Source organism: Marmota monax, unplaced genomic scaffold (assembly GCF_021218885.2).
Source record: "Marmota monax isolate L192 unplaced genomic scaffold, Marmota_monax_Labrador192_F-V1.1 WCK01_AAM20220418_F8-fsc00022, whole genome shotgun sequence".
NCBI classification, from domain to species: Eukaryota; Metazoa; Chordata; class Mammalia; order Rodentia; family Sciuridae; genus Marmota; species Marmota monax.
Window position 1 is genome coordinate 20,277,618 of NW_026695215.1, and position 15,303 is coordinate 20,292,920.

Genomic DNA, 15,303 nt, shown 5'->3' on the forward strand with positions numbered 1-15,303 from the left:
TAGCTCCAGAGGTCTATTTTGGACTTGTTAAAATTCTAAATGAAATTGTGTGGATGAGGCAGTTGGATTTAGATGATTATTGCTGCTCGGGATGTGGAGGGGGAGGCTCAGCAGGAAATACCAATTTAGGAGTACTCATCGAGTGCCTGGTGCTTAAAGCTATCTGGAAGCCACGTAGAGGGAAAAGAGAAGGAGACCAGAGTCCAACCCATCTGGGGACTGAAACCCTCAACCATGCCTGGAGCGTGCTTCCTGGTGACAAATGTCTCTGGTACCTTGTCCACCTGTATGGGTTCTCCAAAGTCAACTGTTCCCACAGACAACTGGCTGCTGTTATTTCCCCAGAGTTGGATGATCCTCCCAGACTCTGGATCCCTCCTTGAAGAGATCAGCTCAGGTGTCCATTTCTTCCCAGACGCCCTGCCACAGGTCCCCAGCCACCTTTGAGCCCTGCCATGCTTTGCCTGAGAATATCAAGAAGGACTCACCAAGGAGCTGGTGTAGGTGGGGTCTGAGGTGTCATCCTGGAGGTAGCGGGAGAGGCCAAAATCGGACACCTTGCACACCAGGTTACTGTTGACCAGAATGTTCCTAGCCGCCAGGTCCCGGTGCACGTAATTCATCTCGGACAGGTACTTCATGCCAGCAGCAATGCCCCTGAGCATGCCCACGAGCTGTATCACTGTGAACTGCCCATCGTTTTGCTGTGGTAAGACACAAAGGGCATCCAGATCAAGACAGACTTCAGTGGCTAATCAGAAGCCAAGGTGCTGTGGCCTGCTGCTTGCCGGGCACGCAGCTCACGGCCGCCCTTCCCTCCCCATCCCCCACCCTCATCCTTTCCTTGAACCTCAGCTCTCTTCTTGCCAAGCCCTGTCAATTTCATCTCCAAATTACATCTCAAACCTATCCACTCCTCTCCCTCTCCACGGCCACCATGCCAACCAAGTCATGGCCATCCATCACCTGGAACAGCCTCCCGCACCTGCCCCCGCTACAATCCATTCTCTCCACGGCAGCCAGAACCATCTTTTAAAGACATAAATCAGGCCATGTCACTCCCTGGCTTAAACTCTGTAATAGCCTCCCATTGCATTAAGGAAAATCTCCAAACTGCTTAGTGGTTTGTCCATAAGACCCGTGGGACCAGCTGCTACCTTCCTCAGCCCACTGGTGCTAAGTAAAGCCACTGTGACTGGCAGCCCCAGTGCTCCCCAGCCAAGCTCTTCCTGCCTTAGGGCCCTTACACATTCATCCCCTATTTTTTTAATTGGAGGGGTAGGGTACTTGGGATTGAACTCAGGGGCACTGGACCACTGAGCCACATCCCCAGTCCATTTTGTATTTTATTTAGAGACAGGGTCTCACTGAGTTGCTTGGTGCCACACTTTTTCTGAGGCTGGCTTTAAAATCGAGATCCTCCTGCCTTGACCTCCTAAGCACTGGAATTAAAGGTGTGCTCCACGGTGCCTGGCAATTCCTCGGTTTTTGTCCCACAATCAGTACCTACATCTCTTTCTGGTTTTTCTTAAATGACTCTTCTTCGAAGAGGACATCTTTATAACTATTCCCTCCTTCAACACCACCAGGATTTCCTGATGACTACCTTTCAATGAGTGCCCTTATTATTCTTCTTAGCACACATCACAAGTTTTAATCTTGTTTATGATCTGTGTCCACCTGTCTGTCTGTGCTGCTTGACTGTAAGCTCACTGAGGACAAGAAGCCCCACCTCTTGTGGTCACTACAGTATTATCAATGCTGAAAACTTTAACAGAGAAGGAAAACAAAACTCAACAAAATTAAGTTATGTGAATTTCTCGTACACCTCTTTCTGTTTTCAAATTTAAATGTGTAAGGCACTTCGTGCCTTAGAGGTAGCTCCAGTCTTTATGTTAGGATAACCATACCTACTTTACAGGGACCAGGGACAGACTCTCAATGCACAGTGTCTGGCACTTAGAACTCTGCTAGCTTATGGGAGATGCTGCTATTCATGCTCCTGCCAGCCTGCAGTGATGCCCTCTCTCTGGTCACTGATAGGCTCACAGTTTCTTGTTCAGAAGCCCTCTTCCCTGAGTAGACAGACTCCTCAATTAGGTACCTGTGACTTCTTCCTGCTGTCCCCAAACTGCTAGGTCTTAGCTCTGCACTCACTGGTTAGATCAGTGGATCTGGGTCATGTTGCCAAGAACACCTTTTCCCATCTAGTCCAGCCTCAGCTGCTCCCCAAAGGGCCATGGGTTGTGCTCTATAATTATAGTACAACCCAGGGCACTGGGATCCTCTGGTTAGAGGAGAGGTAGGAAGAGGCAGGACACCAAGGGTCTGGTCAGTTACTGCTGAACACAGACCCTGGGAAAGGCAGCCGCACTTTCCGCCACACAGTCCTCATATGAAATGCAGAAAGGGTAAGCAGTATGAAGAGCTCTTGATGTTACACATGGCCCCCAAGTAACATGATGTCATTTAAACATGTGTGGACACATCATTTATGCATGCATTCCTCCTATAGCATTTTTCTAAGCAAAACAAAACAAAAAACTAAGAAAACATAATAGACTTATTTAAAAAATACCATGTTTATTAGAGAAAACCCCAATAATGAAGAAGTCCAAAAACCAATAGCATGAACTATAGAAGACTTTTTCTCCCGGGAGATTGCAAGCCACCATCCATCTTCTGGGGGATGTGCCCCTGATTCATTGGAGGAGTGAAGCAAACTCTTCCTTCCTGAGACCACTGCCAGAGGGAGCACCCCCAAACATACTGGGTTTGGCACCCCACATCCCCAGGCTGTTTCTAACTTAAATCTCAACCACCTCCCAACCTGCCCAGAATGCTTTCTCAGTAACATTTTCTTCCAAAGGAAACGTGCAGAACTGCTGTTGGAAACTCTGACGCATTTCCAGCGCCCGGTGCCCATCTGTGAAAGCTGGATGTGCAGCGAGTGAGGCGAATCCTCCTTCTCGCTAATGAACTTCAGTCAACACCTCCTCAAGCAGTTAGCCAGCCTTTCCCTAGCGCCACGCGTTTTCTCCAAGCGGGTCCCTGGGGATTTGCCTCCTCCGACAGTTGTCATGCAACTTCTGTAGAATACAAAAATGTATCTCAGCTGCAAATCACACGGGTTGTATTTTTCCAAAGCAGTTTGTTATTTCCTCTCGGTGTGTGTAGACAACAATGTGCTGAAAAAATGAATGCCTCTCTGAAGAAGCTGACGTTTGTGGGAGGGCCCGGGTGGTGGCTGTAGGCGACTTTGAGAGGAGCGATGCTGGAAACACGTGTGGCCGTGCGTCTGTGTGTCTGCTTCAGGTCACTGGAGGTTTCCGAGAGCTGCTTTATTATCTCGTTGGTTTCAAAATTGAGATCGGGCATCCTCAGCTCCTGGGTTCATCCTCAGCTCTCTGGGCTGGAGAGCTAGAAAGACCCCGGTGGGATCCAGGCTCTGCTGTTCCCTGGCTGAGTGAGCCTGGACCAGTTACCAACCTCCACAGCAGTGATTTCCATATATGTGAAATGAGAGCATTTGTTGTAGGGTTTTGATGAGCATCAAGTGTCTTCTCTCAGTGACCTGTGAATACTGAGATGGCAGCGGTGGTCACTGCTACTGTCAGAAAGGCCATGATGTCCTCCATATCTGCTCATCCCTGTCCTCAAACATGCATGGTGAGAGTGACTGAGGGCTCTTGGGGCCAGATCTCTGGTTTCCAGGGCATGCCTATGAGATATCCTAGGGCCACTGCCCTTAAAAAAAAAACAGTCCCAGTGCATTTTGAGCTCAACAGGTAACAGGTAGACATCTGTAATATACCCCCTGCCACCTGCCCAACAAATAGCGATCTCTTCCATTACTTGCCTTGTGAATGGCAAGTCACTCTCCATAGAATATGTTTTGAGCCTTAAAACTGATCCTGTGCAGTAGGCAAGACAGGCAATGTTATATTGTTTTGATAGAAAAGATAAAGGAGATCCAGAAAGTATATGCGACCAGCCTTAAATCACTCTGGGTGACTTTGAGTTATAACAGGAATCTAAATCTGGAATGGCAAATTGCTTCTCCACTGATATTCCATCTCTGATCGCCTGGTAATGGCTCCCTCAAAAGCTGGAGAAGAAGGCCATGCACAAGCTCCTCAGGGAGAAGGGCCACAACTGATTAATGATGCTACTCTGTCCTTTCACTCCTGGTCAGTGCCTCATCCACGGGACTATGCAGACTCGGGCATGTGCAACCCATTTTCCTTACGGTCTGCAGGGGAATCACATATCATCACAGGCAGAGTCCTGTCTGTTGAATTCATATCTTGGTGAAACCTAAAGATATAAACATATTAAGATTTCTCTGACATGTTCAACTGTCTCATGCTCAGTGTATTGGTATAACTTCCAGAGATTTGAATAGCAGCATACAAAACAAGCAAGACCCCCAAAACAAAACAAGACACCACCAACAAACAGATCTCTTAGAGACTTTGGGAAAGATCCCGGCTCCGTGCTGAGCATATGGTAGAAATGGTGCAGAGAAGAAATACAGACCTAGGCGGAGTGATTTAAAATTTCTTCCCTTCATGAAGTGCTTTCTGCTGAAATTGCTTTTCTGAAAAAGCACTGAAGCCACTTGCTGGCCCTTATATTAGACAGGAAGGATTTAGGTATTTCAACTTTCATTGACAAATCCACTTCAGGAAATGAAACCCTTATTTGATTTGTTTGAAGAGAATGAATCATAGATTTTTTTTTTAACTGAAAGAGAACTTTCAAGCTCTTCCAGCTCAATGCCTTTAGTTTATAGATTGAAAAATTGAGTTAGCAGACTTGCTGTAGGGCCACAGGGTGACTCACAGAAGAAGCCAAGGCATCTGGGCTGCTATCTTCCAACTTCAGCCCACGAAGAGCTTGCCTGCTAAGAAGTAGCCCTGCTTGCCATTACTCAGTGACTTCTCAGAGTCTTCCAGTTATGGTCATCTGTGAATGAACCAGCAGCAAGGATAGGATCCTGCTTTAGGCAAAGAGGCATCATGGAGCATGTTGACCTTCTTAGCTAAGGCACAAGACATTGACTGGCTTCAGGAATTGTTCCTAGACAAGGAAAGAGCCGCCATATTGAATCCTTCACATCTCAGTGCCAAGGAGGAAATGTTTAATTAGGAATGTGTAAAATGATCTACACTCCTTGGTTCAGTCATGAACCAAAGCTGTTGATAATAACGAACCACCTAATGAGTGTGTGCTTGAAAAATAAGAGTGTTTCCAAACCTTCTAGAATGTGAGGATTTCTAGGTACTGCAACAAGGGAGGAACACAGTGGATGGTGAAATGCCATGTTTGGTGTGCTGACGGGATCCCTGTGGCCCTGATCCAGGGCTAGACCTGTGGCCCCCCCTCCAAAGCTGCCATGTCCAGAAGTTGGAGGAAATGATTGCATGAATAGAGGCCTAACCCTTTTCCTTTCTTCTCTGTGTGGTGATCCTAAAATTATCCTCCTTCCCAGAAGATGGACCCTGTAGAACTGAACTGATGACCTATTTTTTCAATTTTATCAAGCAGCAGATACATCAATTAATGTTGCTATGCTCCAGGGTTCGGTAGTAAGGCTGAAATTAGATTTATAGATTACCTGCCTCCATGCGGTGCGAGAGTGAGACATGCTTCATCACCCCTCTGCTCCTGGCACTGCCTGCTCTCACCACCCCTTCTTGCGGTGCCCTCACCTCTGTTTTCCTGGGCTTCTTTCTTGCTCCTGGGTTTTCTCCCTCTGCACACTGGGCCTCAGCATGATGAAAAACTCTAGTGTCCAACATGCCTCTGTGTCCAGGGACCCGGATGGAAACAGGCCCTGGGAGGAGCAGCAGTCTGGAGTTTTGATTGTCACAGGTTTCTGAGATGAATCTCCCTGTCCCTCGTATATCCTGGGGAAGGAGTCTGATCACAGTCCCCCAATCCTGGGGTGACTTTCTCTGGAGTACAGTCATGTGACTGGTAGGAAACAAATGACTCCTGAAAGGGTCTTGAGGCTGGTCCAGAAAATACTTTTTCTTCTAACATTGCCTTCTGTTATTTGTGTTTATTTGATTGTCTTCATGAGATCTCCCATCAAAATGAATGTCCCTAGGAAAGCACAGACCATATCTTGCTCTGATGTGGCCACAAAGGCAGTGAATGAGATATCATGTACATATAGGAGATTTAAGTCCTTCTCTGTGATAGCTCTGTGCTCCACTGTGGCAATAAAAAACAGGACACAGGTAGGTGATAGCTGGAAGCTTTGGGCCCTCAGGTCCCCAGGGAAAAGGATCTTCCTGGGGCAGATTGCATTTTGTGATGTGGACATAACAAGATCGTCCATCTCTTAAATGTAACAAGATACTGGGTTGCTGTCCTGCTTTCAAAACATGGGAACATTTTTCCCCCTTGGATCTTGGTGGGCTGGTCACTGTAGTAAAAGTGACACTATGTGACTTCCGAGGCTAGGTTACAAAGGTGAGAATATAGCTTTCATTTTCTCTTCTTGGGATGCTGGTTTTTGGGACCCAGCTTGCCCTAAGGAAGCTGAAGCCGGCCACTCAGAACAGAGAACTGACATCAATTAACTGCCAGATACATGAGTGGGTGAATCTTCCAACAATTCCAAGCCTTAACCCCGAAGGTGCTCCAGATGGATCTGCATGGACCAGAAATGTACACGCACCTCCCTACAAACTCTGCTCCAATTTCAGGTTCATGAGCAAAATAAGTCACTGGTGTGCTAAGCCACTGAAGTCCGGGGTGATTTGTTACACAGCGTTAGAACATGCTTGTTTCTTCTCCATTGGTTCAGCCTCCAGTGTGGGGCCATGTTGGAGCAATCACCCCATCGCTGATTCAACGACTGACTATGAATGAACGGTCCTTTGATCGGCAGCCACAGCTAAGGCTTGGTGGCTTTGGTGATGCTTGTAGCCTGCTCTTGGGGTATCACCCTGAAGTCCTGGCCCAGAAGGCTTCACCCTTTCTTTGATGGTACCTCCCCCTGGGCCTCCTGCTCTCAGGCTCCCCAGCCATCCCATTGAACCTCTTGGTCTGAGGCAGATCCTGCTCCCCAGTGCAGTCTCAGTCAGTTTCCATTCCCTGGACACCAGCACCTGGGCCCTCCCCACTCACTCCTCCTTTGTGTGGCTCCTAAAGAATTGGGCCTGGCCTCTCTGGGGCATATTCTGACAGTAATCTTTAACAGGTCTCCCAACCAAAAGGCATTCAGGGCTCTCTCACCTCTGCTGCAGGTTGGTTGGGAGTCAAAAGTCTTCATCAGCGCCAGAAAAGACATCTGGATGCATGTGACAGTGTCTTCCCCTTCCCTGCCCAGAAGTGTCTCCCTGGAGGACAGTAGCCTCAGCCTCAAAAAGGATATCCCATTTTATCTGTAACTGTCTATGAAGAGAGCAGGCTGGGAGGGCAGTGGCGCTGGCGAAAGGCATCTGTATGAATCACACAGGGATACAGGGCCACCAAGGGGCTCTTCATCTCTGTGATTCACACAAATGCCAAAGGCTACCGTTGGATCCATTCAGTTTATTCATCCAACAGGTATTTACTGAGGCCCTTCCTCCTCCATGACATCCTCCCTCTGAGGAGTCCAAAGGCCCTGTTTTTGTCTCTCCTTTTTGTTTTTGGTACCCAGGACTGAACTCAGGGGCATTTGACCATGCAGCCACATCCTCAGCCGTATTTTGTATTTTATTTAGAAATAGGGTCTCATGATTTGCTGAGTGCCTCACTTTTGCTGATTCTGGCTTTGAACTCGTGATCCTCCTGCCTTAGCCTCCCGAGCTGCTGGAATTATAGGTGTGCGCCACCATGCCCGGCCTTTGTTCTCTCGTTTTTAGCAACAAATCACTGCTAACCTTGCTGATATCTCCAACATGCACCCACATTGATCCAGGTGGTGTCTGAATGGTGGGTCATCCTTACAGGTCACTTCTCCCCAGGCTTAGATCTCCCTGAGTTGTCCCTGAGTTGCTCTTACCCTGAGGAAAGAATCCAAAGCACCATTCTCCATGAACTCAGTGATGATCATGACAGGCCGACTCTTAGTGACGACACCCTCCAGGCGAATGATGTTGGGATGGTCAAACTGGCCCATGATGCTCGCCTCGCTCAGGAAGTCCCGACGCTGCTTCTCCGAGTACCCGGCCTTCAGGGTCTTGATGGCCACATAGATTTCCCTCTTGCCTGGCAGTTTCAAGCGCCCCTTGTACACTTCTCCAAACTCTCCTGCAACGAAGAGAATGCAATTAGTGTCCTCTTCCTCCTCAGTCTGTGGAACAAGGGGCAGCATCTTATCAACAGCAGTGCCGCTCAACATGGAATTGTGATTCAAGTGGCAGAAATTGAAATAGTGTTCTCTCATTGTATCTATGCTGTCTCGGCTCTAATCAGTTCACTGCAAAACACAAAAGGAATATTAAAATACGTTCCTCATGTTGCTTCTTAGACATAGTTGGAGAAACTAAAGTGGAATTTCAGAATACTTATGTTTGTTTTTTTCCCACACTTAATTTTTTCCATTCGTGTCCCCAGCTGAGTAATTGAAATGAGATGGTCAGTTTTCCTCTGACAGAATCCTAATTTATTTTTAGCAGGGCCTGGTGCAGGGGATGGGGTGTGTGTTTGCGTAATGTAGTCCTTGGAATGAGATCCATATTGTCTATGTTCCTCCACTGCTGTGAGATCATTTGGGTCTATTGGGTTCTCCAGACAGTGGACATGAACAAGTTAGGAAAGGAAGAAGTTTCTTTGTGAAAGATCAAAGGAGAAGGAAGCAGGATTGGGCAGGGAGACCCTAGATCATAATGCAGATGTGACCTGTGCAGACCTAACAGACTCGCAGCCAACTTAACTAGGGATTCTGCAGCAAAGAGCTCATGTTCCAGGACTAGCTAGGCCCTAACAGCTTCCCCTAGGCTCAGCCACTGGCTGGGGACTGCCTGGAAGAATCAGGCCTGTGCAGGAAAGATGAGGTTGACCCTATAGACAGCCAAGGCACTGCAGCCAGAGGCTGTCAGCTAACCGCACTCCTGGTCTCCAAATGGCAAGTGATTTCTCCTAGAGGGTTTGTGTTACACACTTTCATTGGGGCCTCAGCATTTAAACACTTCTGCAGTAAAATCACCAAGAGTAAAAATGATTCTGGTGACACTATGTCATAGCTGCCTTAAAAAAAAAATCTGTTGAATCTTGCTTAATGTGCTCTCAAAAGTTATTCTATGATTTCCCTTGGTTTTGTAACTTCCAGATCTTTCATGGGAAGCAGTTAAGTATCTACTTGTAATCGCATCACTGAAATGTGTGTCAAAGGCCTGTCAGGGAAAGCAGGGTTTTCTGATGGGGAAACTTTATTTTTTTCATTTTCAATTTCTGGAAGAAAATAACAGAGCAAACTGTGAGCAATCAGAAAAATTACTGGCCGCATTAGAAAGGCAAGTTCCCATCACCTGTGTGATTTAGCTGGGAGTTCCTTTTGTTTCCTATTACCAAAAAGATTGGAAGGAAACTGCTAGACTTTTATAAAACTGCTTCAGAGTCTACTGAATTTGACAGAATATTGGGCTGGAGCAGATGCTGGCTTAAGCACCATTAGGAAGATTTCAACCCAGACCTCACGCTGAGATGGATATCATTTATAACACTGGTTTGGACATTTGAGTCACATGCTGCTTTGTTGAATTGCTGGAGGTCAGACTGGGACTCCTAGGTTCATTGCTTGCACGTCCACTGGAGTGCCTGGTATGTGGCAGGCTTGCCAACATAAGTTGGCATGTCACAAGCGTTATTATTTATTTGGCCGGTCTTGGATTATAAACTGCTGAGACTTGGCCACTGCTTTAACTCAAAGTAGAAATATCAGCTTTTAAATTTGTATGTCCAAGTATCTTCAATGCACTTCTTCCATAGTCACACAAAAGGGACTAAGCCAGGGAATGGCTGTAAAATAGCACACTCATGGGCTGACCGATGGGTGATAAAGTGTGGACTTCTAAAGATGCCCACATTCTGTTGTTAAGTGAAGAAGAAAAGTAAGTATAGAAAGTGAGCACCATGAGTCCATTTGAGATGTGTGTGTATGTGTGTGTGTGTGTGTGTGTGTGTGTATGCAAAGAAACACTGGAAAATCCATAGCAAATTTATTTGTAACTTCAAATTATTTTTTAATAATGATTATAGTAGAAGGATGGGGATGAGAGGGGAATCTAGAAATTAGAAAACTTGATATAGTTATTTTTGTATGGTTCAGATTGTTATAATAAGCATTACTTTGGCAGTTAAAATGCACAAAATTTAAAGAAAATTGCTGAACAACAGGTGGCTGTCACATGGATATATGTATATGTCTCTATATGGGTCTGTGTGTATATGTAGTAAACCTACATGGAACCTATCCCTGTGAAAATTTGACCTAATACATATTCAATAATTATGAACTGAATGAATAGAAATTGCATGTTTAATAAGTTTACTATTGAATAATATTGGTTAGTATTTCTTTCTTGTTGTCCGAATAATGATTTTCTTTAGGAAAAATGTATAGGTGAGAGCTGAGGGTAAGAGTATGTTAATTCTTCTTGGAAGAGATAGTACACAGATAGGTATTTATTGACTACCTACTATGTGCTAGGTATTTTGCAGGTCTTGTCCCATTCAATCCTCACAATACTCCTCCTACTAGGGTATAATTATTCACATTTCTCTAATAAAAAAAATTAATAAAGAGACACAAAGAAATCAAATCCCAAGCCACACAGCTGTGACTCAGAGCCAAGGCTGTGGTTCATGCTGGTCTCTTTTCCTATCATTCTGTCTCTAGATAAGAAGTTTCAGTTCAGGGACCATTATGTCCCAACGGAACAAATCCACACAGTTCATATATAGTGACTAATCACAGCAACTCAGTACCCAGGTAGAAGTAAACAGAGAAAGTGAGACTGTTCAAAGACAGATGTGATTCACCTAAAGTCCTGCCTAGAAGTTAGGTAGGATCAGAGTATTAAGGAATCCAAATATTCATCAATTTATAAACATCTGTACCTAGAGTTGGGAAGAATGCTTTGGATGAATCTGATGTCTCCCCACAACATACACATAAACACCCTAGTTGAGAAATTCTGTTCTGACCAGTGATTCTCAAAGTCATCTAGCCCCTGCAAGCACTGGAGGTGTTTGACAGAATACAGAGGGCTGGGTCTCACCTCAAGATTTTAAGTAATTGGTCTGGGTGCAGCCTGGGCATTGACATATTTAAAAGCTACTCGCAAGATCAGCCACATAATTTGCAGTGCTTGGTGCAAAGTAAAAATGCAGGGTTCCTTGTTCAGAAATTATGAAGAATTGAAAGACTGACAGAAAAACATTAAACAAAGTGTGGGCCTTTCTGAACACAGGGCCAGGGCTGGCTGCCCAGGTGAACCTGAGGTGCAGCCAAAGCTGAGAACCATGGTCTAAGCCAACCAAGCATATTTCAAATGAATTATTGAACTGCCCAAAGTCCCCAAGTTCTGGGAATTTATCTCTATGCCTTTGAATACTTTTAAAAGCAGAACTTACATACAGAGACTGCCTTGCAGTGTACAGGGACTGACACATGGTGTGGACTTTATCAATATGAATTGAGAGAAAGAAGAAAAGAAGGAAGAAAAATAGACAAGGAGGGTGTGGCTTTGAAAAGTTGGGTCTTCATAGAATGTGGTAGATCAAATTACTTTTCTGATTGACAAGTGTGATTTCATTGACCTTTGTGGCAGTCTGGTCACAAGTGCCATCCTTCTTATAGGTTAGCTTTCAAGCTCATCTTCTGCAGGGGATTCATCATAAAAATTATAAAACAAAACCATGCTCTTGTTGGGCAGGCAAAGTGGGCTTTGTCATTGGTGACTCTTGATGGTCATAGGGTCACCTTAGAACCAGCTGTTTTGCAATGGCTTAAAGAATAGTAATTCTATAAAATTAGTTCCTTCCCTGCCTGGCAAAAGAAATGACTTTTTATTCTCCAAGCCAGCAGATTGTCAACACACCAACTGCATAGAAGTCACTCAATACCTGTGTCTCTCTCGGAAGCTGTGTTTGCCTGTGCCAATTAAGTGGCCCCTGAGCACAGTTGGGAAGGAATCTCCAATGGTGCACAGAGGAGCAGGCTCCACTTGGACTGCAGACCACACCTGGGGGCAATGACTTTGCCTGGGTCCTTCACTTCTCCAGGAGACTCAGCTCTCTCATCACTTTAGAGTGAAAAGAAGCAACAAACCATCTTGTCTTTTTTAGCTGGGTGTAGAGAAGCCCATGGGAAAGTGTTGTCTAAATGACAAAACTGTTCAAGACACTTGTGGTGGTGACTAAAAAAAGACGAAACACAAAGGGAAGGGTAGTGCATCGTGTGTGTGTGTGTGTGTGTGTGTGTGTGTGTGTGATAATGAAGGGAAACAGAGAGGAAAATCAGGTTTCTGCAGCCTTGTGAGTAAAGTTGCTGATCTAAGATCCAGCTGAGCCTTTTGCCAGGAGCACTGGGAAGTCCCTTTGCCAAGTACTTGGGCACAGAGGATGTCCCCAGGTAAACCCAGGATGCTAATTTCTGGAGTTTCTGGCCCTTTGGAACTTCCAAAGTCTCATAGGGAGGTGGGAATCAATGGGTATATTTGTGTTATTAATAGGAAAAAAAAACCCAAATTTGGGATCACTTAGGATCTAAGAAATTGCTGTCACCGTCACCTGTAATATTTGCCTTTAGCTTCATAATTCTAGCTTCAAGAAACATTCATTGCTTTTTTTTTTTTTTTTTGCAATTGGTGAACTTTATTGCTGGGCTTTTCAATTGCTTCAGCACCATTCATTGCTTTTTGATAACTGTAATTGGTGCCAGAACTTGACCCCCTATGGTGCCTTGATTTGGCATGATCTGGACTCTTAAAAACTTTCCTTTCATATGAACTCCCTATCATGGCTCTAATTTTTCATTTTTTTTAAAAATAAAAATGATTAATACCTAAAAATAATTTCAATAAATAAAGCATTAACTTTACATTTAAAATGGATGCTTATAGGAAATGATTCTGCCAGGTAGTAGTAGTGGTGGTTGATTCTCTTCAGGGAGATTCTCACCCGCAGAGAATGTAGCCAGACTAATTTTGGTCTGGGTGGACTTTGAATTGGCATGCATCTTTGCACCTGACCCTGGGTTCTCTCCCATAGCTGAACATGGAGTTGGTTAGGGAATAGCTCTGACTTCAAGCCAGTCAGGGACACTCAGCAGTGGTTCTCAAAGTGTGGTCCACGCTCAGCAGCTAGGAAGCTAGCAGCTAGGAACTTGTTAGAAAATGCAGTTCTGCCAGGTGTGGGTGGTGCACACCTGTAATCCCAGCAGCTCTGGAGGTTGAGGCAAGTGGATCCCAAGTTGAAGGAAAGCCTCAGCAATTTAGCAAGGCCCTAAGCAACTTAGTGAGACCCTGTCTCAAAATAAAAAAAATAAAATAAAAAGGACTGGGGATGTGGCTCAGTGGTTGAGTACCCCTGGGTTTAATCCCTGGGGAGGGAGGGAGGGAGGGAAGGAAGGAAGGAAGGAAGGAAGGAAGGAAGGAAGGAAGGAAGGAAGGAAGGAAGGGAAAATGCTCTCCTGAGCCCCAGTAGACCTGCTGGATTGGAAGCTTGGTAGGTGGGGCCTTTGGGTCTGGGCTTGAACCTGCTTCCTCTTGAGTCTAACATCTGAATCAAGTTTGAAACCAGTGCCCTGGGGGACTTCCAGCTTCTATGATTGTCCTCCCACACAGCTGCTGAGATTATTCTCTACGAGTTTCAACTCCTTGCCAATACCTCTTTCCAACCTTCCTTAACAAAATGAGGAAGAGAGAGAAAGTGGTTCAGCTATGTTCAATGCCTCAACTATTATATATAAAATCAGAAGGAAAGAATTTTCAATTTTTGAAAATGAAACATCCAACCTGCCAGCAGGTATTTTGAGCAGTAGCTTTTGGCTCTGTGCAGCATGAATCTACACACAATTGCTCTCCCTCCCTCCCTCTCTCCTCTCCTCTCCTTTTCTTCCTCTCTCTCTCTCTCTCTCTCTCTCTCCAGCATTTTGAAGTCACAAACTGCCTTGGGGGGGAAAAAAAGGAAACCTGAGTTTCGAGTTACTAATTCAGGCTCACACCAGCTATGGAACTTTTAAAGAATACATTTAAACAAGGTTTTTAAGAATGATGTTTAGCAAGTTTGAATCCACGAGCCGGTGCAAGAAGATTAGGGCTAAGCCTTTGATAGTACGACCTTGACACACATTCCATCAGCTCCTGACCCTGCATGGAGGACAGACATCACTAATTGATCACCACCGTCTTCATCCTTCCAGCCAAGTTCCCCAGATGCCCACTAACCAGGCTATTGGAGGAGGTCGACCTGGGAGGAGACCTGGTTTTGTTAGCCATGATGGCTGTCCATCATGGTGAAGGAAAAATAAACTTTTTTTCCTCTTAGCTCCTTACAGCGCTACCATATGGGGATAATGAATTCTAAGGCAGTATCATAATTCCCAGCAAGGAGGCTTGGGTATTCCAAACTGCTCAACAGAGTTTAGCATCAAAAGCAATGACTGTGTATTTAGCTGCTCTTTTCCACAGCAACCAAAGTGGCAGTGTGTGTAGGGGTTACTTTCATCAGATCCAGAGCAGCTACATCCGGGTTTAAATTTTAACTGTATCATTAACTTGAGCGGCAGAACGCCCTTTAGAGCAAGCTATCCTCTGAATGTTGATCAACTCACCAGTTAAAAAAAAAATACACATACACACAAACATAAACTCAGACACGTGGGGATACCATGAGGGTTAAACAAAATGATGCCAATGAAGTACGCAAGGTAGTACAAGGCACACAGAGAGGGTCCAGCACAGGCTGGCTGTTTCCAGCACTTTAATTATCATTTCTGGAGATATTGATGTGATTTCTTATTCTAGAACAACCAGGCTGTCTGTCTTCACTCTGAATGACCCTAGGAGAGTCAGGCTGGCAGGTGACTTTTGTACCACATATTTCCTAAGGAAACCCATCCTCTTCAAGGAAAGACCTGCCGGGCCTTGGCTGACCTCCAATGGTGACTCTTTTCCCACCTCTGGACATAGCACACATTCCTTCATCCCAACTGTCCTTACCCAGCCCTTTCATTGCAAGACCCCTTGTCCCTTGTGATCAGCCAAGGTGGAAGTTCTGAACTGGTAGCTGCTTGAGTCAGAGGAGGAGAATGTATTCATTAATTAATAAATTCTGGTGACACCTCTATGTATG

General features: G+C 45.3%; 1 protein-coding gene across 1 annotated transcript in view; it reads right to left on the minus strand.

Moving 5' to 3' along the window:
• Ephb1 (EPH receptor B1) overlaps positions 1-15,303 on the minus strand; it is a 419,708-nt gene that overhangs the window by 44,463 nt on the left and 359,942 nt on the right. The window contains exons 11-12 of the mRNA XM_046431643.2: positions 8,006-8,253; positions 489-704 (exon numbers count right to left, since the gene is read on the minus strand). Of these exons, the coding sequence (XP_046287599.1) occupies positions 489-704; positions 8,006-8,253 (464 nt within the window). The remainder of the gene's footprint in view (positions 1-488; positions 705-8,005; positions 8,254-15,303) is intronic.